Source organism: Ambystoma mexicanum, chromosome 2p, assembly GCF_040938575.1.
Source record: "Ambystoma mexicanum isolate Mex_15411 chromosome 2p, UKY_AmexF1_1, whole genome shotgun sequence".
Classification (NCBI taxonomy): Eukaryota; Metazoa; Chordata; class Amphibia; order Caudata; family Ambystomatidae; genus Ambystoma; species Ambystoma mexicanum.
Window position 1 is genome coordinate 840,185,454 of NC_090923.1, and position 26,738 is coordinate 840,212,191.

At 43.2% G+C, this 26,738-nt stretch overlaps 1 protein-coding gene across 12 annotated transcripts in view; it reads left to right on the plus strand.

Annotated features, from left to right (window-relative positions):
- CCDC9 (coiled-coil domain containing 9) overlaps positions 1–26,738 on the plus strand; it is a 1,357,226-nt gene that overhangs the window by 18,141 nt on the left and 1,312,347 nt on the right. For all 12 annotated transcript variants that reach the window (XR_011302042.1, XR_011302041.1, XR_011302040.1 and 9 more), the window contains exons 2-3: positions 5,812–5,857; positions 6,706–6,810. Coding sequence is in view for 9 of the 12 variants with exons in the window: in XM_069644545.1 (XP_069500646.1) it covers positions 5,855–5,857; positions 6,706–6,810 (108 nt within the window). In the remaining 3 variants the exon portion in view is untranslated. The remainder of the gene's footprint in view (positions 1–5,811; positions 5,858–6,705; positions 6,811–26,738) is intronic.

Genomic DNA, 26,738 nt, shown 5'->3' on the forward strand with positions numbered 1-26,738 from the left:
GTTGTAGGAAAATAGCATGCACTGGTAAAAACCCATGAAATTCACTGAAAAAAAATTTGTTAAAGGGACGTTATGGTTCTAAGTAAAACTTAAAAACCCCTGAAATTCGCCAGTTATGGTAAGCTAAGCAACCATAACTCGCGCCACCACCGTGCTCTGCTAAGACTAACACCCAGCACATCAAAGATGACATCACAAATGTCATTGATGACATCACTGATAACATCACATGTCTGACTCGCCCTTTTTTAATTTACTGATGTATCCTGGCCAGTAATCATTAGGAACAAAAAATTCTATATGTACTAATATTTGTAGACTTTTATTTTTCAAATATGTTCTTATAATAATTCACTTGGGGTCCACTCACAGCATATGAAACATATGCATAGGGAAAATACACGCTTGAAAGACCGCAATGCTTTCTGTGTATGAAGATGATCAGTAAGGTTAGAAACACTTTAATAAAAAAAACAGCAGAACAATAAGAAAGTGTTTCTAACCTTACTGATTATCTTCATGGCCTCACTTTACTCTGGTTTGACTTAATTTACAGTTCTTCTATGTCCAATGGTGTATGCTGACATCCTTGCGTCACATCATGCAAGGGTACATTCGATACAGTTGTCTGAGTGCGTAACGTCTCTCATATCTTCGGTGCTGTATTGTGATGATACCTGGTGCAATGCAGAGTCTTCCTGCTTTGCCTCCAGTATGATGGAGTTGAGGGGGCGGGCACTAACTGGCATTGCAAAATGTTAAAAATCCCACTAGACCTGTAGGGCGAATTACTTAGTTTACATACTCTTTGCAAGAGAAATGCACTCGCCCCAAGGGGACTGGTGACAAAATATTTACCAGTGCTTTTTGTAACAGGGTGCATGTCGCCATAAGCAAACCTCATATTTGCTGCAATGCTGCCAAGCTTGCGCAGTGAAACTTGGATTTGCCATTTACCGAAAACAAAGTGTGTTTGCAGTAAATGAAAAATAGGTTTCTATCATCCCCATGCTCGCCAGCAAGGTAGAGTATTGTGTAAATAGTACTCGCCCTTCATAAAAACTACTCGCCAATGCTAGTGGGCTAGTAGATTTTGAGTGCCCTGACTAGAAATGCCACCTGCTCCTCTACACTCCTAAATCAGTTAGGCTACCCTGGTCTCTGTTTCATCTGCCTCAGAAAATCGAGGTTCACACCAGAAACCATAATCTTCAGGATTCTTCTTGGACAAGGTCCATGGTCTGTCGCGTATCTGAAGATGTCATCCTCCCTCGGTGCTTAACCAATTAGATGGCGGTTCTCCTTTTCTGCAGGCTTCAGAATCCCAGCGTCTTCCCACTTCATGTGGGTTTCAGCTTATATAATCTTTTTCCCACAGTATGCCATATAACATCAACGTTTTTGATTGGTTAGTCTGACATTGGCTTGACGGCTTGATACACAGAGAACACCCACCCCCCCCTTTAATTCACTAATATCATTGTGCTTTAAAACCGCCTCAAACGCCAGAGAAATGTGGATCTGTGCAGCATGTACACATGGAAACCCTTTTAATGAAAGCATATGGGGGCTTTGCATTTCAGAAATTAAAAATGTACTATGTTTGCAACTCTCAGAAGTTGGCAAACTTGACATTTTGTTTTCACCCTTTGTTACAAGGTTTTTTGTACTGCGCCAAATCTGCCAATTAACTTCAACTCTGCTTGTCCTTTTGTGCAAAATGTTTAAGGACACTTAATGGTGCCTTTCGCTCGGCAGTAGCCTGGCTTATAAGCCTTCCACAGTTCCTGGATGCCATTGTGAGCCTCTGCACATTGAAACCATTCTCAGTACAACCTGAGGGCGACTGCTTTCTGCTTACTCTCTAGTGGAATAACGACCACAAACAGCCAGGTTTTACAACCAGGAATGCTTTTGGGAAATATGACCATTTTTAAATGAGCGTGGCTTTTGAACCATGGTACCTATTGGAGCAAAGACATAGACTGCTGTTTCTCAACAATCTTGAGACCTTCTATAAACATTTAAGGGGATTGTCCAAGGAGTGTATGAAAAAGGAATCCTCTTAGGCTGGGCTCTTCTGGGAGTTAATCTGCCTCATCCAGCCTTGTATATTCTTCTCACCCTAAACTGCAGTAACTTTGTCCTGTTAATAGAGGGCAGCATGCACATTTTGGGTCAAAGCAGCAGTGTAGGCTCTGCTTCGAGGCCACTCCTATTTTTCATTTGAGTATTTTGGAGAGTGCTACCGTCTACCTTTTTTATGGCTGCTTCAAAACGATTTAACATTGGACATTAATGTAGAACTAAATTCTAAAACCTAATATAACCAGACATAACATCACTCAATCAGGAAATACAACAATAAATTCATTAAATTGCAAATGGAAAAATGTGCAAAACAAGACATTAAAATTTGGTTAGAAGATTGCAATTGGGAAGAGAGAACCGAAAGAGGAAAAAATGCAATGGAGGAGCATGGTTCGGTTTGGATCCCATGAACAAGGAATTGGAAGCCAAAATCAGGGTGTTATGTATGGATTGGTAACTTGTTCCAGAGACAGGGTGCATAATAGTAAAAAGCCCATTTGCCAGTGTTTGTCCTTCTGCAGTTGTTTCCATTCTGGTAATGTTGTGGCTTCTAGTAGTGCATTGGTTTTTGGAGAGGTTTTTCCTGGCCAGGTAGAGTGGTGTTTTGGTTGTCACTGCTTGGTCAGTGAAGTAGCATGTCTTGAACATGATGCAAGCTTGAATGTGTAACCAGTGCAGCTACTTGAGGATCATATGGGGTGATCTGGTTGTGCTTTATTAGTCCTATGACAAGTCATGTTTCAGTTTGCCTGATGGCTCGCAGAGGGGAGCCAAACGTGGCATCTGGGACTTCTGTGAATTGGGAGTTCCTTATTCCAGATGGGAGATGCCCAGGTCTTGGACAGATTGTCTAACGTGGCGTGGGGAAGAGGGGGGGTTCAGAGAGAGACTTGAATTTGAAGAGGAGTATTAGCTGATATCATGCTGTTTGGATCTTGTTGGTGATGTGTATTTTGATTGAAAGGTTGATGCAAAAGTCAGTTTCCACTGGGAGAATTTGAGGTATAAATTAATCGAGCTTCATGCCCACCAGACAAATCTGGACTTCGGTACATGTGGTGACGCCGCCTAGTAAAATTAGTTTGGTATTTATCTGGTACAGCTTCTGGTAGGTGCTTGACGTCTAGTCTTAGATAAGGGATAGATAGTGCTTTGGTTGATGGATGTTGTTGATGCACTTAATCTATAGATAAAGCTGTGCACCATCTGTGTATTGGTTTATCTTGATGTCTGATTTGGTGTGAAGTTTCTCCAGAAGTTCCCAGTGGGGGTTGAAGGCGATAGAGGATGGGATTGAGCCTTGCGCAACTGTACAGGTTACTGGGCAGTGCTGGGATCTATTTGAAGACCCATCTGGACCGGTTGCTCACCGTTTGAAAGATAGGTGGTGAAACACTCCAGGACTGTTCCATTGAAGCTCATGGCAATTGTTGAGGAGGGTTTTAGGTAAATGGTATCAATCACACTAGATCGGTCCATTAAGATTAGTTACCAGGGTTCTTTTTATCCATGATATGGAGAGGGCCATTTAGTAATTTTGATGGTTGAGCCATCCTTTCATGCAACTGAATGGCGACAGTCTTCTTGATCTTGATTTGCCAAGGAAGAGGAGATGAGTGATGGGGTGGTAGTTGGCCTGGCTCTCCGGATTGAGTATGTGTTTCTTCAGCAGGGGGAGGATCTGTCCAATTTTCCATGCATCTGGCAAGGTGTCTTGTGTGAAGGATGCGTTCATGATCTTGAGAAGTGGCATTGGTGCATCACACATCATTAGTAGATCTGTCTTCGGCTGGGGCCTCCCTTTGGAACAGCCTCCCTGCCACTCTGAAACTTGAGGAAAGCCATCTCTGGTTCTGGAAGCACCTCAAGACCCGCCTCTTTGATTTTGCCTTTGCCCCGTCTCCCCTGCTGATCTGTTTTCCTCTCTTTGCACCTGGCCACCCTCTGTCCTCTGGGCCCAAGTAACTGCTCACCCTGCCACCCTCCTGCACTGCCTCCGGCCCACCCCTTGCACTGGGGTCTGTATCTGTACCCATACAGTCCCCCACCCCCTTTCGTTTCTTTCTGCACTTATCAGACATAACCTGTCTGCTGCCTTAAACGCAGCACTTGCCACTTTCTGGCTTCACTACCACCGTTTATTGCCTTTATTATTTATTTTTGTTATTATTTATCTGTTCTCCTCTGCTCTGCACTTTCCACATCTCCTCCCACCCTCCTCCATTCACTTTTCCCCTTCCCCTTTCGCTTTCCCATGCACTTGCACGTTCTCAATGTCATTGGGCCTAGTAAAATCATTTTGTTCTCCCCTGTCGCGCTCTGAAACACGTGTGTACGAGCGCAATATAAATAATCATATCATACCTGTTACCTTCACAGTGGAGGATGTTGTCTTTGTAGGCTGAGAGTGTTGGTGAGGTCTTCTGAAGTGATTATCTTGAATTTGGTCCACTATTTAATGTGTCGCATGTTTTTAAAGCATCTGAGTTGTTGCCTTAACTTATCTGTGAAGAAGTTGTTGATGGCGTTGCATTTGTCATTGGATTGTAGTCTTGCTGGGACTGTTACAGGTTGGTGCAATACTTACAGCTTGGAAGATTGCTCTGTTTTTGTTGAATGCTTCCATGTTAGTTGTTCTGTAGTAGTAGTCATAATTAACCCTGACCTGTTATTAATATGTGAAATCCCTTATAAAGCCAGGCTCAGATCTGGAGCTTGCACTCTTTTCGGTGATGTGCTAGAGAGTAGGAACTCTTGTGGCTGGTTAACTCTTAGAAACCGGTTTTGGCAGAGGACTGTGACGTGTGCATATATATTATATGTGGGATGACTACTCGGGAATAAACCTACCAAGGCCTATATCTTTTTACTGCAGCCTTTCTCAGTACTGATGTGATTGCATTGGTCTACAGGAATGCTTGGAGAGGAAGAGGCTCTTCCCTCCAACCACTTACGCTCCTCAAGAGGTTGCAGCTCGCCCTGCCATGAACCTCTTCTATGGATGCCTCGAATGTCCAGGAATCGGGGGCACTAATATAAAAATATGCTTCTTGCTTCAGTGTCTTACATGTTTTCCTCCATATCAAAGTTGTTAGAGAGATCATGTCCTTTAGCATAGATTGACGTTATTGCATCTTGATGAGACTTGAACTCTTTGTCGTTTCCTCTGCTCGTCTGCCACCATTTTGATCTTCAGTTGGCTGGAGTTTGTTTTCATCTTCACATTATCTTCAATGAATGGTGGAATTCACGCTGGCAGAATTACCACAGGTGATAATTCCTCCAAAATACCAATGGCATCCCACGGGACCCCTTCCTGTGGAATAACTGTCCCACTTCACCACTCGCAATTTGGGGGAGAGGGGTTTATTCTTGTAATGAGGGCCTTTGTCTCCTCTTTTGCTGTACAGTTATCTGCATTAGATTAGGATTCAAATGCATGTGCTGCCTCCGTCAACAGGGGCAGCTCTGGACGGGTGCTACCTCTGCCTAACCACAAATAAGTGAATGCCGTTTCGTGTACTTTATTTGGATTGGTTTACTCATTTGCCTGTATAGTCTTTTTTTATTTTTTTAATGATTTTTTTATTTTTTTTGTGCTAGATTTGTCATAGGGAAGTGTATATAGAATTTCATTTGTTTTCCAGTGGATCTGTCTGTAGGAGTACAATGTTCTGTTTACTATAACTACTTAACATGTTTGCTGTCCTTATGTTGCAGGAGATAAGAACATCTCCATCAAAACTGGATTTTGGAAGGAGATATGGTAAGTGTTGCATTTTTGCACCTTTTTATTCGATCAGGACTATGTGGTAGGTAGGATGAATATTCCATGCGAAGACTGGAGTCGAGCATTATGCTTAATTTTTATTTAAATTTTCAGCAATGCTTGCCTCCCTGTCTTTGATATAAATAATCGAGACTCACTATCTGCATTGTCAGTCTGTGTAATCTTTATTGTAGAGACCCCAGAAGATTCTATGGGTCAAAATCCGTCCATTTAAAAATAAATGTATTTTAGTTTTTTGTTCACATGTTTAGAAATTTAACAATACAGATTAAAAACGCATCCAATTATAATCGAAATTGTACCCAGATAATACCTACATCTCATACCCCAACCTTCTTGATAGTGCCTACCCAAACAAGAACATAGACAAAAAATGGTAAGGTACTTGTGCAGATCTAAGTAAGGCTGTTAAATGTATGTTATGCTAGTCTGATGTATGGCTGTCAACAGCAGAGTACTCCCGGTAAAGAGTCCAATCTTATTATATACTGCTGCCGTTGCCCAGATGGGTGGCTCATATATCTACATGGAACTTTAAGAATGAGCTAATATAAAAGCTTTTGTTTGCTTGCAAATACTGTACTTGCACTACTATTGAATACCATAGTGTGATTTTATGTGGGTTAAAATTATAGTTTAAAAAAATGTGTATGCCATCAATTTGTATTCCATTGTTGGAAAATACCTTTTTATCAAATTTGCTTTCTTGCATGATTACACAAAAGGCGAGCATTGGTTTGCTTTTACTGAAAAATATCATTTGAAGTTAAAGGAGCGGGGCAGAACATTTCTATCCAGTGATCTTTATTTTCGGAATGTTTAAGTCTTCTGCAGTTGATCTGAAGTCGAAGGAGGAGAAGGATGCAGAGTTGGATAAGAGGATTGAAGCACTACGCAAGAAGAATGAGGCTTTGATGAAGAGGTACCAGGTAGGAATAATACATATATATTACATACTAGCTGTCCCCAGCCACGCGTTGCTGTGGCTCAGTCTGGTTAAATGAAAAAGAACGAAAAGAGCGCACGTTTCTGATATGTTTAATTTCACAATGCTTGTGGGTATACAATATTTTTTGTTGTTCCATTGTCTGTGCAGATATAGAGATTGTCTGGTTTGCCGACTGTTGAACACGGAACATATAATTGTCGATGTGAGAAGCAATCCGTGTCTAGATCTAAACCGCACAATTGTAAAGATTGGCCTTGAGCTTTGTTGATGGTGATGGCAAACGCAAGTTGGCATGAATTGAGCTGTTGGGATTCCTGTGCCGAACATCATTTGGAAGCATGAGTTGTATTTCCTGATGTTAGATAGGAAATGCTTTGATTTGGCGGTATATCCGGCAAGCAAAATTTTTAATGGCTCTGGCGGCTCTCCAAGTTTAGGCAGTTTAATTTTCCCAGCGGCGCAGCACATTCCTTTCGTTTCTCCATTAAATTTCAGAGCCTTGCAATAAGGACAGACTATAGTCATGGTGCCGATGAGAACATGCCGGCTCAAACTATAATCATCAGCTGGGTTGTACCGGAATGCAAGGCGATTGTAATCGTGGGATTGCTGAGCACAGAGTCATGTTTGACGCTGATCTGCTGTTTCCCGTTGACGTCTTTCAGCCACTCTCAGCCTGCCGCGTTCATTCTGCTGAGAACGAAGCAGATCTGAAGCTGCAGAATGCGATTGCCGTGCTCGCAACCCTGCATGTCTGGCTGCACATCCCTCTGCTGCTTTCTCTGCATAGATTTGAGCCATTCTAAATCGGAAACATTGAAATGGAATCGTAAAATATTTAGTATAGCGCGTTTTATTTTTTTACGTCCAACAGATGGTGCTGTTTTTTGGAAAAATCATTTTTTGACTTGTCGCAGGTGTGACATCTATGTATGGTAGGTATATAAAAACAAGCACGTATTCAAATGCAACGTTGTGTCAAAAATTCAAAGCAATCGGTGAAGAACTTTCAGAGATGATAACATTTTTGGAACAAACAAACATTTACATTTTTATTTATATAGATAGATGAATGACCGTTTAGAGGCTTTGTGGTTTCTTAGTTGACCATCCGCCCCCTCTTGATTGTTTTCTTGTCCTGCTCTGTATCTTTTTTGCTATACCATCTGCGCCTCTATATGATTAGGTTTGTTCTGTGCGCTATATAAATCCCTTCAATCAAACCAACCAGCACAGTTTCTCCCCAGAAATGCCAACATTGCCTAATTTGCATGATTAACAAACTCGTCATTTTTACATTCAGCTGAGAACTTTTCACCTTGAACAACAAAAAAAATTGTCTCTACGACATTTGCTTCAAAAGTTATAAGCACAAATATGATTCCATATGTAAAATTCACATATGCAATTCTTTTTTTTTTTTTTTTTTTTACAATATTAAATGGCATCCCCGGTACCTGGCTTGATATGGTATCTGTTACTCAGGGCGCAGGCCATTCATAACTCCTAAAAATGTGGTTGTCGTGGGATTAGTGTCCAAAGGCTCTTTGAAGTATATTGCAGGAAAGGGCTTTTTATAACTCTGTCCCACCGCCATGAGTGATTCCAGCATCTGGCTGCCCCTTGCATCAGATTCCAGGTCTCAGAAGTTGTAAAGTTCCTTCTTCTGCCTGATGGGACAATTTACTTTGTATTTATAAAGCATTTTGGGTAGGCTCAATGACAAATGGGGTTTTAATGAGTAGCATTTGTTGTGCTCTGGAAGGCCTGTATCGAAAACCTAAACATTTGGTTTTTGGTGGCCCAGGCTGAGTTCTAAAACCTTATATTTCCGGTCAGGTTGGTTTCATTCACAAATGCAGCCTTCATACTAATTTTCTTTTTCCCTTGCCAATTGTCATTTCAAACAGAGCAACATTGTTTTATTTGCAATCAAAGTCCTGCCACAGAAGAAAAACCAATGCCAAAAAGCCTCAATTTAATTTTCTCATTTATATGAGATGCAGTGATTTTTACCCCAGATGGGACTGTTTTCCATTTAATAAAATGTTGCTAGACACTTCCTGGTAACTGGTAAGACTTTTCTTTGTGCTTTTGAAATTATTTTGGACATACTCTTGTTGCAGATGGGCTGGTAATCTTTCACGTTTCCATGCGCGTGTCTTTTTTCAGATGCTGTGCGCAGGGCCAAATGTATATTTGGTGATTTGTATTTTATTTTTCTTCGTTTTTTGGGGGGGGGGACGAGGGATTTTTTTTTTTCTGGGTGAATTCTATTCTATTTTTTTTTCTTCCACCGACACTTCATTTTGGGAAACGGTGGAGGTTTCTTTTGTGGATCTCCTCTCCTATTTTTACTTCGAAGGATCCTTCCCATCCATCCCTCCAGGCATTTGAAATAATTTTCCAGTAATTGAACTAATGTTAGGCTGATTTAGTAAGAGCCACTGTTTTTAGGAAAAAATTACATGCTATCGCAGAATTTCTGACATTAACTTAACTAAATTATACTCCTATTTACATCCAGTCATTCTCTTGCACTCTCATTTTATTTATTACCATTAATTCTTATTACTCCCTTTTTCTGTTCTCCAGGTTTCATTCAGAATTTTCTTCAACCCTAACTTCGGATGGCTCGTCAATCATTTTCAAAGGTGGTCAAGGGTAATAGCTTTTCATTTGATGGAGGACAAATGGGTCCACATCAATCGTGCCTCCTTTTGGCCTGCAGGTCTTCTAGACAGGAGAAATCTTATCAATGATCGCAAAATCACCTTGCCAAGATGGTAGGAACCTCTTCTCGTTGGCTTGGGTCTTTTTAAAATGAAAGATCAGCCCTGTTACCTACCTCGTACTCCCGCTTTGACGTCGTAATACATCCTCATCCCTTCAGCAGACTTCTCCTTATTGCGTTGGGCATATGCAAAAACAAGCTGAAGTGCTTCATCAAATTGTAAATGCATTAATGAGTAATTGAGGCGTTCATCAACGTGTCATCTGGAGTTCGCTAATGCAGGTGTTGAGGTAATACCACTTTTCGTCCAGTCATTAACTTAAAAAAACACATCTTGGTGAAAGAGGAAGGTGTAGATCTGAGAGCGATCAGGCCAAGCAGCAATCGGATGTCCCAACTGGGACCATAATCATCCTCAAAGTTCTTCACAGTACTCAAAATTGTTTAGTTATAGCTCTCCACACCCCTGCCCAATGCTGGGCGGTAGGCGATATGGAGTTTTATTTTCACGCCTAGACTTTCCCACACTTTTGTCCTCATATCACTGGTAAAATGACTACCTCTGTTGGACTCAATCCTTTGAGGAAGACCAAAGCGGGTACAGATGTTGATCTTTAAAGTGGCGGCTGTCTCTGCCTTACGTTTTGGAGCAGGAAGGCCTTTATTCCACTTAGAATTATGTCTTTGTCAACATGTATTTGTTTCCTCTGGAAGAATGAAGTCTACTTGGGAATCGGACCATGGTAATGTCATTCCTATTGTCTGTAGAGGAGCTCTGTCTGTGGGAGAACTCTGTTGAAACTGAGCACACACACACAGCATCCCTTTAAACATGTATTAAGAGCCTGGCCCATATGTGTACAGTAAGCAACTTTTCGCAGTATCGCTAGTCTTTTGAAATCCCTATGACCGGTGGTAGCTGTATCATGGGCATGATTTAACATCAAACTTTGGACTGAGGTAGCTACCACCCACTGGTCATACCCAGATTGGGGTTTCCTCCCCAACAGTTCGTCTTGAATCCTCTTATGAAATTCCCTCAGAGCTCTGAGGACTTCTTTTATTTGATAATCTGGTTCTGATGGAGGAAAACTGATTTGGTCTTTTAAATATTTATAGAATTTCCCAAGGATGGGATCCTCCTTTTGAATAGTATGGTCCGCATCCGGAGCATCTTTACTTCAATGAGCATCTGAAAGTTGACTGTCAGTGCGAGTTTGTGATTTGGTCACGTACATGACCTGAATTTCTCCCAGGAGGTGTTCCATAGTGCTCCTTTTTTTGAACAATTGGTTAGCCAAATCATTTCCAGTTTTATCTTGGAATGACCTTTCATCCTTTTCCAATAGATTGTCATTTCTTTAGAAGCCACCAGATCATCAAAAGTCTGGTTCAATTTACTATGCTTTAACGGTTTATTTGCACAAAGCATGCCTCTGTTTTTCCAATTAATCCAGTGTTCCACAAACCCCATGTAATGGCACCAGTTTTCTGAGCTGGTGGTTTGTGCCAGTGAGGGCAGATTGATTATTCCCATCATCTCTGCCACTTGACTACTTTGGGGACCTATTTTGTAACCAGCAGTGGTTCGGAAAGATCATTCACCTGTGCGTTCCGAATGCCAGCAACCAATTCTTTCTTCCTGTCTTTATTAATATGATGGAAACCTCCATGCACATAAACTGTGGTTTCTTCATAGACCTGTGTGAGGACGCCAGGTATGCTGCCATATGATCAGTGGTTATTAGACTTTCCTCCTCAAGACAGTGTTCTTCAGCACATTTATGCTAGTCTACCAATTCTTGAGCTTTTGGGCTCTTTTATTTTGACTGTTCATGACCACCACAGGAAAGCCCTTGATTGATAGGAATTCAAGAAGTAATTCTTGATTTGGAGACGTTCATAGACTGTATTCTATACCTTTGCAGATATTATAACAGTTGCTGGGAGGTCTCTACTATGATGTGCTCCCTCGTTTTTCAAGACCCACACTGTTGCCAGGAGTGCTTTCTCGTAATTGTTGATTTCTCTTCTACTGAGCCAATGAGTGGACCAAAGGTTGAGTAATCGCTGCAAAATCCTCAATTTTAGATAATAGTTGGTTAGTATAGGAAGGCATCTCAACTCTCACAGAATTGTGGGGCTCTTTTAATTTGAGTAGTCCCTGAATCTTTTTTTTCCTGGGGATTGAGACCCTCTGCAGTGATTTCATGTCCCAGAAAGTTTACTCTGGTTTTGCAACATTGTGCTTTCCGGAAAGATAACTTTGCACCAGCCTGTTTCAACTGGGCAAGAACATATATGATTTCTGCTAAATATTCTTCCACAGTTGAGCTTTTGATCAACAGATAATCCAAATAGGCCAAGTTTTCCCCTTAACTCAGACCCGACATGGCCTTATGAAGGAAAATGTTAAACTAATTTCCTGAATTGAGGTATCTGAAATGCGTACGGGTCTGAGTAGATTGTTGCCTCTTATACTGATCTTCCCTATTCACTGGTACTGTTTTTCAGGTGAAGGGGTGAGTACACTTTTCGTTCTGGGATCTGAGCCAGCCCTTGGTCAATGTAGGGAAGCAACCACCTTAACATATGCACTTGTTTATTCAACTTCCTCAGGTCAGCGCAAAGTCTCCATTGTCTGTTTGGTTTTAGGATTCCCAGTGCCAGGTTTGTTTTTAAAGTACTGTGAATCGGATGAATTTCAGATTTCTGATAATCTCTGTGAGTGACTCAATGGACGTGAGTGGCAACCAGTATTATTTTACAAAGACTGGAGTCCTTCCAGGCTCTCTTAGCATTGCTAAATGAACAGCCGTATGCCCACAATTCTAGGAGTCTACTGAGAAGATAATCTGGAAATCCAGGAATACCTATTGGTCCTCATCAGTCAGATTGATCTGCGTACAGAATGTCTACAAACACAGTTGCAGCAAGTCAGCAGTTGGTAAACCGCCTTTTATCACCAGCAAAGACTGTATCTATAAAGGTATTGGATGTCTGTTACCGAAGTAACTTGGACATGGGATGCTTACCACAAGCTGAGTTCTACCATGCAATCTAATCTACGCGGCATTCAAGGGCTCCTTGACCCAAGTATTTTGATGAGCCAAGCCCCTTAATAGATGTTTTGGAGTGGCAAAGTTGCACTAGTTTTATTGTGATTTGTAGCAATAAAATCTGCGGCCCGATGAAACTTACTTCGGCCGTAAATATTGTCTCCTTAGGGACTGGTTATACCTTTCTTAAAGGATTCATTGATAACAATCCATGTAATCAACCAATTGATAATGATTCATTGTTAATCTGGTCACAAAATGGAAAATAAAATGCTGTCGATCATGCTAGTCTGTACCTTAATCTTCACTTAGAAAAGCCTGTCAATAAACATTGTAATTGTGAATTAAATGGAAAGAAGAATCGCAATATGTGGTCGACACAACACCGTTGGATAAAATATTTTTCAAAGTAAAAATGAAGATAGCATGAAGGACAAAATGAACGTCTCCTCTCCCACAGAGTTTTCAGAGTGGATGGCTAAGTTGTCTGATGACTGTGGTAGAGCAAGAGCAAATTGTATAAATGCAACAATTACAAATAATACATATATTGATTGTGGTAGAGGGAAACAATGAGCTGCTTACTGCCAGTGGACTGGTTGCAAAGAATTGGACATTGAGTCCTCAGAATCATTCTTACAACATCAGACATTTTAAAAATGCAATTCAAAAATTGGCAGAGAGGCTAGGAAAACGGCTAGATGGCAGCTATTATTGAAGGCATTGCATTGTCAGGACTCAAAGAATTGTTGGCTCTTGGTTAAAATTGGTAGTAACAATAAGGTGGAAGAGACCAATCCAATCTCCTCTGAACTTTGCAGTAAACACATCCAAAATCTGTATTGTAGAGATTTGAACATCACAAAATTGATTCAGAAACCTAACCTAATGTGATTTCACTACATTTCAAAACTGAGGAAATTGTTACAATGATACCTCTGGGCCTCCTTGACGTTCAATCTTGTCCTCTTGTCTTGCCCTTTAACAAGATTAAAATACATGGAATCCCAAGCTTGTGGAGAGGATCCCCTTTAATCCTGCTGTTGAAGAAAGGTGATAAATTAGATTCCAGCAACTACCGGCTGCTGGCTATGTTAGACTCCAGTAGTAATATCTTTAGCTCTGCTTTTAACTGAAATAATATCTTGGGCTAACTTCTTATCAATCTTCCAGACAGATTTTAGGGACACTTTCTTCACTATTGATAATCTAGTAGCAGTAACAGATTTATTTTGGTATCCAAGACCATAAAATCCACATCAATGCACAGTTCATCACAAAAACAAATCCAAAATCAATATAGTACCTACAAACACTTTATAAAATCGCAATTGAGCATACATACTTAAGAAAATAAAAAAAATTTGATAACCAAAATACTAAAATACTAGATGTCCATATATTTCCCTGTTAATGATCATGCTTACTTCATATATTGGGACTGAGCATATATATATTTTTTTATGTTCCTTTATTATAAGTATTTATACAGTACAATAATCAACTTTATTAGCACATCTGTCATCGGATCTAAATCTCATTTTTCCCCACCCCAACAGTATCTTACCCCAACTGTCTCCAACCCACCACCCCCTCCCCCTTGGTACTTAGTTCTCCCTTCTTAAACCACCTCTTTATCTCTTCAGATTAATACTCTGTAAACATTAACCAGTTGCTCCTGGCCAGCGCACAGGTTTGCATTACAGTGTAATTGAGGTTATCTACTTGGCACTACCCCTGTTCATTTACATCAGGCACCCTCAACTCCTCATATCTCAGTTGTTTGTATTATCCAATGACAGGTTTGCATCAGAGTTCAAAGATTTGTCTATACATTCTCCCCACTTCACGGATAGGCAGCCTCCCTGGAATTGGAGTCCTGCTATTCTTCATTCCATTATATATATATATTCATGGCCACATCGGTCCATTCCTTTTTGCTCGGAGGGTGTACACTCTTCCATTTCATGGTTAGACAAGCTCTTTCAGCCAGAAGTAATGACACAGCCATTTTCGGGCAATCTCCCCCTTCAGACCAAACAAGACCACCATGGGTGATTTAATATGTGTGACCCCATCCAACTCCTTGATCCACCCCAGGACTTCATTCCAAAATGCTTGCACTCCTGGGCATCCCTGCCACATATTCCAGTAATCTGCCCTGAGCACCACACTCCCGCCAACACATACGGTCAGCATTCTGAAACATTTTGGAGAGTCTGAACGGATCATATTGCCACCTACGTATGGGCTTGATGGCATGGAGATCGAGGTCTGTGAAACTACCCTGCATAGTCTACCTCAGAGAACAGGATCCATATCCACACCAATGTCTCGCTCCCACTTCCTAACTTTCTCGTTGGACGGAGATCTGGATTCCACAAGAGCCCCATACATTGCAGAGACCTGTCCCTTCATATCCTTTCCTTTATCTAGGGAATTTTCAAAGGGGGGTAACGTCTCTCTGAATCTGTCCCCTCCAAGTCCTTCCAGTGAATACCACCTTAATTGGAGGTACGAGAAGACTGAGAGTTTCCCTATGCCAAGCGCCTCCTCCAGGTCGATTATATTGATGCAGCTACCCTCCCTCCAGAGTTGGCCGATGCTTTCCATCCCGCCTCAAACCACATCTGAAATCGTTCGGGGTTAGGGATTGCGTCCCTTATTCCCGGCACAAAGAGGTGGCCAAGGGGTGAGTGCCATGTTACTCCTTTCATTTCTACACCTTGTCTCCAGATATCCCATATGGTCCCCACTATAGGGTGGTCCCGAATTCTGCAGGGGAGCTTATTTCTCGGAACCACAGCCATTCCCCAACTGTGGCAGGGGTTAACTAGGTTATACAGAGGCACCCATTGGAGATCTCTTTGAGCCCTAAGATGTGGTAAAAGGACCCTAAGATGAGCAGCTTTATAGTACAACTTAATGTCTGGCAGGCCTACTCCTCCTTTATCTTTGGGTAGGATCAACACCATACAAGATATTGTGGCCTTTTTTCCCCTGCCAAAGAAATCTTAAAAGGGAACCCTTTATCTCCCGTAAAATGAGTCTGTGACCCGGATGGGAAGCATCTGGAACATATAAAGGATCCTGGGATAAAGACCATCATAAGAGCGTTGAGGCGGCCTAACCAAGATATGTCGGTTTTCTCCACTTCTCAGTCAGCCCTAATTCTGTTCCTTTGGGGAGTAAAGTTAGCCTCGTGACATCAATTCCCAAGTATCTTAAGGTACCCAAATTGACCTGCACACCCAGTGGTGTGAACCTCTCTATCTCCCCGTCTCTACTCATATCCAATGGGAAGAGAACTGATTTAATTTGATTAATCTTGAATTCCGCCAGGGAGCCGTATTGTTCAATTGTATCACCACTGGAATGGCGGTCAGGGGATTCCTTTCGTGTAAAAGCATGTCATCTGTGGAAAGTGCAACTTTGTACTCGCTCCTCCTATCGGCAATCCCTCCATCTGAGGGTTGTATCTTCTGGGCGAGCGGCTCTACTGAGATAGCAAATAACGTTGGGGAGATGGGACAGCCATGCCTTGTTCCCCTACCTAATCCAAACCACCGGGTGCCACACACGCCTTAGGGGACGAGTACACTGCAATTATTCCCTTGAGGAGCCTCTCTCCTATACCACACTTTGTGAGCACTGCCTTGAGAAACCTCCATTCCAACCTATCAAACGCCTTTTCGGCGTCCACCGAGAGGAGGGAGGGGTCCCCAGCGATCCTCTGGGCTTCGTGCATCAGTTGTAGGGTCTTCCTCATCATGTCAGCCCCCTGTCATCCCCTGATGATACCCACGTGGTCTGGGTGGATCAATCTCTGCATGTACCCCTGAAGTCTAGCTGCAATCACCCGGTTGTAGATTTTGGTGTCTGTTGAGAAAGGAAATCGGGTGGTATGCGCCACATGACCGGGGATTCCTGCCCTAGTTATGTATCGCTGTGATGAGCGCCCACGAGGAGGACTCCAGAGCTTTCCCAGTATCTAGTATGTCAATGAACAGTTCAGTCCGAAATGGCAATGGGATGGAAAGGAAGGATTTATAAAACCCTGTCCAGAACACAGAACACATCCGCCCCGGGGGCCTTTCCCAGCGGTAATCTTGCCACTGTATTCTTTCTTCCTCTGTTATAGGGGCCTCCAGGACATTATTCTCCTCATCAGATAGTTTCAGTAGGTGATTATCCGCTAGGTGTTTGGCTATATCTCCCTCTTCCGGTTTTGCTTCTGATTCGTAGAGCGTCTCATACAAGGAAGAAAAAGTCCCCTGAATCCCCTCCGTAGAAGATTCATTTGCTTTATCCCTGCATTCAATTTCCTTGACCCATCTTTCCGAGTGCGGCCCTCTCAGTCTGGCCGCCAGGAGAGCAACGCCTTGTCCCCTTTCTCGTAAAATCTCTTTCAGAAATTGCAGGCTGCGTATTATCTTGCATTCCTCCCAAAGTCGCAACTCCTCCCTTTTCCCCCTAGTCTCCATCACACAATCCTCCTGCCCCTCCAGTGACTCATGTGCCCGTTTTACAGTGGTTTTATCTCCTCCCTCGGCCTTTGTTCTATGAGTGCCTTCTCCCTTTTCTTCCTATCACCTTCCCTAATCGAGATCCCTGCCAGGTTGCCTTCCCCGCTTCCCAAACAATTCTCTTCTCCACTTATCCTGTATAATTTATTTTGAAGTATTCCCCAATTTCTTTAGGCATCTCTAACTGGAATACCGGATCCTTCCATAAGGATTAATTGCACTTTAATTTTGAGCCCCTTGGGCTCAGCCCCAACCATCCCAAATCCACTGTCGCCATGTCCTGGTCGGACCATGAGATCGGTCGAATATCTGACCCCTGTGCCTTATCCCACAGGTCCCTTGAAATGTGCATCTAATCAATCCTAGTAAAGGTTCCATGAGGGAGTGATAAAGTGTACCTCCTGCCGCTATACGTCCTGCAACCCGTACACTTCCAATGTCTCCTGTACCTCCCCACATCCCAGTCTTGGTAATTCATGTTCCCTTGTGTACAACACCTGTCTGTATAGCTGGACATCCGCACTTAAAGTCCCCTCCTGTGATTAGGTGACCTGAGCATTCAATCGCGCCTTGAAACACTTGTGTATAGGCGCGTTATAAATGACCCTGGTTTGGGGTGTATAGGCGCATTATAAATGACCCTGGTTTGGGGCGTATACCATGGCAAACGTAAAGCGCATCTTCTTAATGGTGCCATAGAACAAAAGTACCCTTCCTTTCACGTCCAACCAGACCGTGACACCCCCATCTTGAGTGCCCTACTTATTAGTATACCTACTCCCGCTCTCCTCGCAGGACCTGATCCCAATATTCCTGGGCGACTAGACCCCACAGTATTCTAAGTTCTTCTCCCTTACTGAATTCCGTCTCCTGGAGGAAGATGACATCCAGTTAGTCTCTCCTGAACTCCTTTGCAGCCAGGGATCTTTTTGTTGGTGAGTTCAGCCCTTTAAAATTTAGAGTGCCTATCCTCCGTTGGTCCCCCCGTGCCCCATCCTCCACTGCAGCCATCATGTTACCCCTCTACTAGAGCACCTTCCTTGCCACCTGGCGAGCCTAAGCTTACCCCTTTGAGCATTGTCAGAAAAAGAAAGCCAATACAAGAAACCTTTTCCAAAGCACCCCCCGCCCCCCAGCCATTCCCTAATGGGCACCCGGCTCTCCTCGGCTAGCTTCAATAGGTCGATGCAGAACCTGTTCGATCGGATCCCCTCAGTCCAAACCATTTACTCTAGAGCCCTTCTCCTCGCTCCCACAACAGAACCTTATAACACTTCAACATCCCCAGCCCACTCACCGCTTCTCTCTAAAAGCTGAGAGGCGGTTGGATAATCGGTAGACCCCGGTCAGGTATATCCCAAGTCCTTTCTGGCTGTGAATTTCCTTTCTCAAGCGTCCACTGCAGACTTTGTCAGCAATTACAGTTCAAGTATTGGCAGCCGGTGATGTATTCAGCTTTCTAAACCTCCGGGACCCTGGCATTCATTTTCTTTGCGGACCCTTAATTTGCCATTGTACATTGCTTGGAACCTTTTCTGTTGTGCACTGGGATGTTCCGGCCTCCAACGATCTCCCCTGTGAGACTGCGAATATCTTCCTCTGCAGTCAATTTGTATTTGTATCCATCCAACTCAAAAGCGATGGAGAATGGGCATCCCTGCCTGTACCGGAGCCCTTTCTCATTGAGCCACTTCGTAAGGGGTGAGCACAATCTCCTTTTGGAGAGGGCCAGGGAGGAAAAACCCTGGAAAATAGTTACTCTGGTCGTGCAGTGCATTACTGGGCTTTTCTCCAGGATCTTTAAACTTGTCGGTGTAATTGTGGAAGCGAGCGAGAACTGACGGAGGGGTGGGGGAGACCCTCAACTGGGCCACCCACTCTATGGATTCTCTTGATTGTCACTTCATTAATGGTGTCGTCAAAAATGAGTTTCGTGGCTTTGAGATGGACCTGAGAAGAATTCTACACAGTCTCCCCTCTGTGTCCGGTAGATTATTACGCCTTACGGTTTTCAAGGTCCTCAATTTTCATTACGATCTCTGCCTCACTCCTTTCTATTTCGGACATCCGCACATCCATTTGGGTCTCCAGGGTGTCCAGGGAGGATTGATTATGCTTCACTTCCTCCAGTCTCTACTCATTTTTATCAATCCTTTTAGGCGATTTTAATCAACCCTCCCTCCAATGTTCTCCCGCATGTTTCTAATCCCCTCCATTAGTGCTGCAACATCTTTCTTGGTTGCCGCAGCCTTTCCTCCCCCGGAAGACCAGTTCCGCGAATCGGTCACTTCAACATTCTTCCTTGGTGTGCATTCAAAGCTGGCTAGCTTCACTCTCCCATCCATATGCCACCACTGACTGACTTGCATGCCTAAATGTATGCAGAAACGTCCCAGGCCCAGGGGTGGCTTCAGCTTTGTGTTGATGCTCCCCAACAAGCGTTTGCTGGCACACCAGTGTGTCTCGTGGTTCCCCAGGGGACAGGCACCTGCGATGGCGGGGATTATCAATTTCGGGCGATTGAATCGTGGTGGTTGTGGGGTACTCCTCAGAGCAGGAGCAAAAGGCTGGGGAACGTCCCAGTCTATCCGCTCTTCTCTCCGTTGATGTCCTTCCTCTTCATTCCATGGGGGACAGGAAGGTGGGCACATGCCCCTAGTTAGGGGGTCTTCACACTCCCGTCGTGCCGCTCTGCGTGCAACCCTTCTCCCTCTGGTGCTGGTGGGGTGAGCTCCGCTACCTGCAGTGTGCTGTGGTAGCGGTCCTGTTAACTGCCTCTGGGGACCAACCGGGTGCCCTCTGGGTACTTTCCTGGTAGGGGTCTCGGCTACGGTCGCTGCATCTCCAAGGGGACTCCTTTCCTATTTCTTTGGGGCTTTGCAGCAATGGGTCTGGTAGCTGTGGATTACATAAGCCAGTCCAAGGTCTTTTAGCCACTGTCTCTTTTCACTGTTATGACTTCTGGCAGGCTCATGACTGCCTGCTTGGCCGGATCAGCTTAAGTTTACCATGGAGGTTCTAGGCCTCCTGTTGTGTCTTCACCCTCTTAAAGCACTTGTGAAGGCCTTCTGAGGGCCCCTCGACTGCAGTGGGGGGCCTCTTTATTGCAGGCGTTGTGCTCTGCCCCACCTGCTGCAGGCTGTTGATGGTGGCCTTGAATCCACCATCTTGCCCAGTTCCACGTCGTCCCCAGAAACACTGTTGCAGCACACGGGTGTAGCCTCCCCACCTCAGTGATCATGCCAGAACCTGTTGCGTCAGATGGGGGCACGGGCCCAGGCGAAGCCACACGCTCAACCTCTGCAACGGCCAGTTCAGGGTGCCCACCAGAGTATGCCGCGCAAGCCGCAGGTGTCGTCAGCCCCCTCCAGCATTAAAGGGCACAAGGGAGACTTCAGGTGGGGGCACTCACTTCCCTCTCCTTTGCCTTGCAACTGGCTCCTTCCCCACCGAGCTACGATGCAAGCAGGGGGCTTCAGGCGGGCTGGAAGGCTGCACACTGCTACCTCTGCCCGACTCTCCAGTGGGAGGAATCACTTTTGTTTTCTGACAGTTGCCGAAGCGGGACAGTACTTCACTTCAGCTGGTCCGTTTTCAAATGTTGTTGAACCCGCTTGTGCAGTATCACTTCATGAAGCCTCAGGCCAGGGGCTGTCTGCTCCGCGTTTGGGGGTGGGGGGGTGGTGCAAAGCGAGGGCTCAGAACACTTTTCGGCATCTCAATGGGAGCAGAGCACACTCAGGCTTCCATCACCTGCACACCCCCTGGTGGCCATCCTGAGCCCATAATTCTGAGTTATTCTGAGTACTCTTAACATTTTGAATGGCTTGATTTAGTTGTCACAATAATGTAATTCTTCTACATGGGGGGGGGGGGGTGAGCCATCCTCGCCTCGGTTTATTGTATAGAGGACAAAATATGAACAAAATGCAGTCTTAGTCTGACATATCTCTCTTCTATATGCGTCAGCCCCGCTATAATTCTGTGACAGTCGTCAACGGTAGACCATCCAATTTGGCTTTCAAGTAGAGGGTTTTTGCTTCCTTGTCATCCAGAGAATGTAGGTATCTTTCCATGCCAAAAAAGGAATTAAACAAATACTTTGTTTGTGGATAATCTAATCGTATTGCAATATCTCATTCAGCAGGCCAATAAATGGCTAGTCCCCAATTTATATATGGGCTTTATAGAATCTGAAGCGGCTTAACACAATAGGCCCTGTTATTGGAGAAATTATGTTAGCTTAAATACGTCTCCACTCTTGATATATTTAAAATAAAAATTATATTCAAATACAGTAGTAATGATCTGCCTTAATCATCAAGGATATTTCTTTGATCCAATGTATACTAATCATGGTTTGAAGCCAATTTTATTCAATTTATTTCTTTCCGATTTGATAGGCAACTTCCAAAATCCAAAATGTTTTCTAAGTTAGGCAACAAGAAAGTAGGCTTAATGGTCCAAGTAGACAATGCCATTTTGGCTGACCAAACTAGAGTGGTGCTATAGCAATAAATGTAAGCCCTTCATATGTTGTCCAGTCATTAGTTCGAAAACAAAAAGATCGAATGCAATACATTCGAGTCAAAAGGACCGGAAAAAAGACTGAATGCCTTTTTTATTTTATTTTATTTTTTTGGGGGGGTTTTGGTATAGGTAAAATGTAATGGTTTTTGGGCAAAAAACAAGGGTTTGGGGGGGTCCTTTTGACTCGAATGTATTGCATTCGATCCTTTTTGTTTTCTAATTGTTAATCTACAACCCCTTTATATATATGCCAACAGGAATGGTCTGATTATTAACACCAATAAATGCAAAGTTATTCCCATGTGACAAAGTACTATTTATTAATGATTTTGAGATTCAATGAATCTTCTGGCATCAATGATCACATGGGCATGGAATGTCACGTGTGGAGGGAAGAATCTGTAGAGGGGGTGGTTGTAAAAATATTTTAGTAACAGCCCAGCATGTACTAAATTGCTTCATTGGGAGGAGCTCTACAAGTGGTAATAATGTGGATGAATGTCCTGTGCCCTTTTAATGTGCTTTATATGATATGGAATAGAATTTTTAAGAGCCTCGATGATAAAAAAAATAGAAATATTTTCCTGATTTGCGATGAAGATCAATTATGTTTTTATTATTGATTGGTAGTGGCCTGGTGATGAAGATGTATATACCTACAAATCTACTAAGCTTTAAAGTTTGAGATTTTTTAAGTGATGTAATTAGTGTAACTTGATAATCTTATTGTCAAAATGTACATGTATGATTTATGTCTCCCCTTGTTTTAAACGCTGGTGTGTAGAGTTTCATGTAACTAATTCACATCAACAATATGAAAATAAAAAACGGGTCTGTTCTTTGACCATCTGCCAGAGAGAGATTAGTTTTCATGGGTTTATTACCTGGACAAAGGGGTTCAATGTATAAAGAGTTTTTATTAACTTTAAATGCTACCTAATTTTCCAGGATGTCGCAAGTAACATATTCTACCCTGTAAAGGCATGAGGAATATATCACAATATTTCCCTTTGTCACAAGGTAATCGTTTCTGGTCAGATTATTTCAGTCTTCTCTTTGCAATCTTCAGGAATCCCAATAGAGGTGTGTCTGCACCCAAAGTAACACTTTGAGTATCCCTGTTATCCACCAATATTCGAATGTTGTTGTCATTTAGATCAGCTAGAAGTGTTGGATGTATGGACAATCCTTGTTGCTGGAGGATATGATTCAAATTTAAATGCTTCCTGATTTGTCGTCCTTTTTTAAAAATGTTTATTTTGAGTGGTACAGTGAATTGTCACACCGGTTCTTGGATAGTAACCGCCTTCTTTTGCTTGGACTTCAGCAGACTAGGATAGCAATTCAGCTGACCAAAATGCTTTTTCAACATTGTCAAAACTCATCGGGTTACCCCCATTTTGACCAAACATTATAAAATATAAATTAATTGTAGATCAATATCACTACCCAGATAAAAATATTGACCATGATTGTTGAATCGTTAAGAGATGCCATCACCAATTGAAATGTTGAGCATGCACCTGCGAGGTAGTACATGTTTTGAGATTTGGGTTTCCAGGCTAAATTCCCATTTGTTTGTCACATTAAAAGAGGACATGGACCTTTTGGTAGTCTCCGAAAAGATGCTGATGACGTTTTTCATTGTTTAGACAAGACTATGGCGAGCACAGGATCATTCCCTCTCTATATCTGAATAGGGAAGAATGTGTGTTCACCCTTGTCCTAAAAGTCGGATAAATTATGATTATTTTTCCAGACATTTTTCAGGAGACCTTTGGATTGCGTTGGGTTCCCCCTGAGTGTAGAACTTCAGTGTGTCCCCTTCCAATGTGGAAGGCCACATGTTGGTAGGGAGATTAATATTTAGGAGTTGGAATGAGGTTCCCTCATCACTGTTCTACTGAGAACAGTCCTTCAGGAGCTGAAACCAATCTGTACAACTGCTGCTGGGTGGAAGCGGCTGTTGTGGAAGCACGCATGCAGCAGTACGTGCATAGCCGTGATGCAGCTTGTTGATTCGGTCCGACTTAACTTACTGCTCTGGATGTCGGAGGTAGCACTCTCCTCTTACTCTTCTCAGCAGGCCCGTTTCCCATGCCTGTATGGATGACACTTGGGGGTGGGGAGGGTGGTGCCTGAAGCTCTTTCCTCGAGCAGTTTGGTGGCTAGCCGCTGTCCCTCTCATCAGCAGTCGCAGGAAGCTCCGCGAGGAGCGGACCGCTGAGCAGAGGTACCCACAGGTATAGGCAGGGGGCATATTGCAATAGTAATGCTCTTTCCAGTCTAGCTGGTGTTGCAAGCGGTCACAACACGAAGTGCAATGGGTAGGGGGCATGTCATTATAGAGAACTTTTTCCAGTCCAGCTTGTGTTTCATGTTGTTAGAAAACCAGAAGTGTAATTGGTTGAGCATCATGTGAGTGAAGTAGCCTTATGCTCCTCCCATCTTAATCCCTTATTCACTTCAGTGCGTTCATTTCATTATTGGGCTGTTATCCTTTGCTCATATTTATTTCTCCTTTGAATGAGAAGAAAATGCCTACTACAAGATCCCATCAAAGTCCTCTGGAAGCTCAAATGCTCGTATGAGCGCTAGAAACGATTCTCTAAGAATGATTTATGTGGAAGCTAAGTCTTCCATCTAGCCCAAGATAACTGACTTACTGTTATGGGTGGTCGCCTGCATGATCTTGGAGACGCCAAACGACTATTGGAGCACATTACTCCATCCAGCCTTTCATCACCCAAGAGCAAGTCGTCTCTCAGTAGTCCTGGAGAGGAGTGCAAGGAGAAGCCGAGTGAGCAAGCTGAGAACAGGAGACATGGAGGATGTTAGAAAGGTTAGAGGTGAAAAGGCCAGAGCTCCTACTTGGGTACAAGAACTCCAGATTGGAGGTGGTTCCTGTCCCAAAAACCCACCTCCCACTTCTGTCTCAGAAAAGTCTGCAGGGGCAATAGTACCTCAGGAGCGGATCCTGAGTGTGCCCACCGAACCTACGCCTATCAAGCAATGTAGGAAAGCTAAGATGAAGCCTGATGACTATGGTGGTAGTCTCGTTGGACAAATTGATTAAAAGGGAGTCCCGTAAGTAGGATTTGCAGTGGGAGTTAGTGGTCACACCAACAGAGAAACCCCTGCCGCAGCCCCCTATCTGGGTGGTGGGAAGAGCTCCATCCCAGACTCACCTGTGTGATGTCACTTTAACCCAGCAGAAGACTGACTACAAGCTGAAGGATTCCTCTGACAACCTCTAAAGGAGCGTATTACTGTAAAACTCAACCAGACTGCAAATTTAAAGGACTTTTAGAAATGACTCGATACAGTCATCCATGGCGTGTATCCCAGAGAACAGTGGACAGGTACTGCCAAACTACCTTACTTACCTCAACAGCTGCCAGGGGCAGAAATGTGGTTGGAGGAGAAATTGGTGACAAATGGCAGGGAGAGTGTGAATCTCTACTCCCGTCTTCCCCACTAGCATTGTCACCAAATATGCCCGGCCAAATATGTTGACCAGTACAGCCTCATGCCAATCTCGCTGGCATCGCCAATACGAAGCAAAGAATTCATACGTTTAGTGATCTTAACTTAAGAAAATCCCAAATGTCGCTTATTGCAAACCACAAAATAAATGAACTAATGCAGCATCCAAAGAACATAATTATTACGAACGTGGAGAAGCTGGTGAGAAATGAACCCAGAGAAGCTCTAAGGAACAAATGCTCCATCCTTTTTTGAAAATTGTAGTTGACCATCCATAGTATTCACTGTACACATGGTCAATTTGGCTGACGCTGGGGTTTCTATCTTCAATTTGTACCATCTGCTTAGATAAGCACACTTATTATTTTGGAAGTTCATTGCTCACCTTATTGCGAATATAGCCATGTTGTCATGTACTTTCTATATACCTGCTCACTGAAAAGTGTGCAAATACTGAAGTGATGTATTGATCGAATATTTACATGTTTACGTTTTCATGTTATTTTTCGTATTTGTTTTATGGTTTTAAGCTCCGATCTTTGCAGTCTCTGATTAACCCAAAGGCTTGATGGCCCGAAGCTTGTTTAATAAAATGTCAAACTACTGAGATAATGATAAGCTTGATTGGATGGTTGGCTTGGGTCCAAAGACCTGGTTCACGCGATCAGAGGGGCAGCCTCTGAAGGAAACCGTTCCCCATTAAACTTTGTGGGCCCTCTGGAGCCACGACGATCACCAGATGTTTCAAACTGTTGCACAATTTTGGTTTCCATATCCACAATCCCATTGCTGGAAATATCCTTTCCGTCAACATTTTGGAGTTCTCCTAGAAGAGGTTTGAGAGGAATAATTTGACTCTTCCAGCGACCGCTTCCCACTACCCCCACCCCCTTTCTTAGGTGGCATTCCTCAAAAGTTGGTTTAGAATCACATGGACCTTGATTCCCTTCATGAGCATAGAACCTACCTTGTTTAGCTTGCAAAGAAAGTGTGAGTTATTCGTCACAGATTTTCTTGATGTAATTTATTTCTTGAACTTGATGATTGATCTTGGGTCATCACCATGCATACACTCCTTTTGTAGGATGTGTTAATCTGGCGACATTTAGTTAAGGGAATTTTTCAACCACCCCAAATCAGGTGCACACAATTGTCATGTTTGATGAACCTGAGGCCCCTCCCGTACCTACCACCCCAAGCCAATTCACCAATCTGGATAATCTACAGCCTACCTCGCCAGGATGGCACAGAAGGTCTATTCATTAATAACATTTAAATAGAATCAAATTTATGTATACAAATTGCGCATCTTTATTTACTATGCTACTGTTAGGATCTATTTCTCTTTGTGTAAAATCCCCACTCCCTGTGAGTCCCCCAGAACTTTTTGTTGGGCACCTGAATTCTTTTGACTAATTCTCCTGGGTGAGTGGGAACTTTTTCCCACACTCACCCCTTCTTTTACTGTGATGTAGGGAACACATTTGGCCTCTTTTTGGGATTTCTTTTTGGAGTTATGCTTTCCTCTAATTTTAAGGCATCTACTTTTTAATGAAACACAAATCACCTTCTT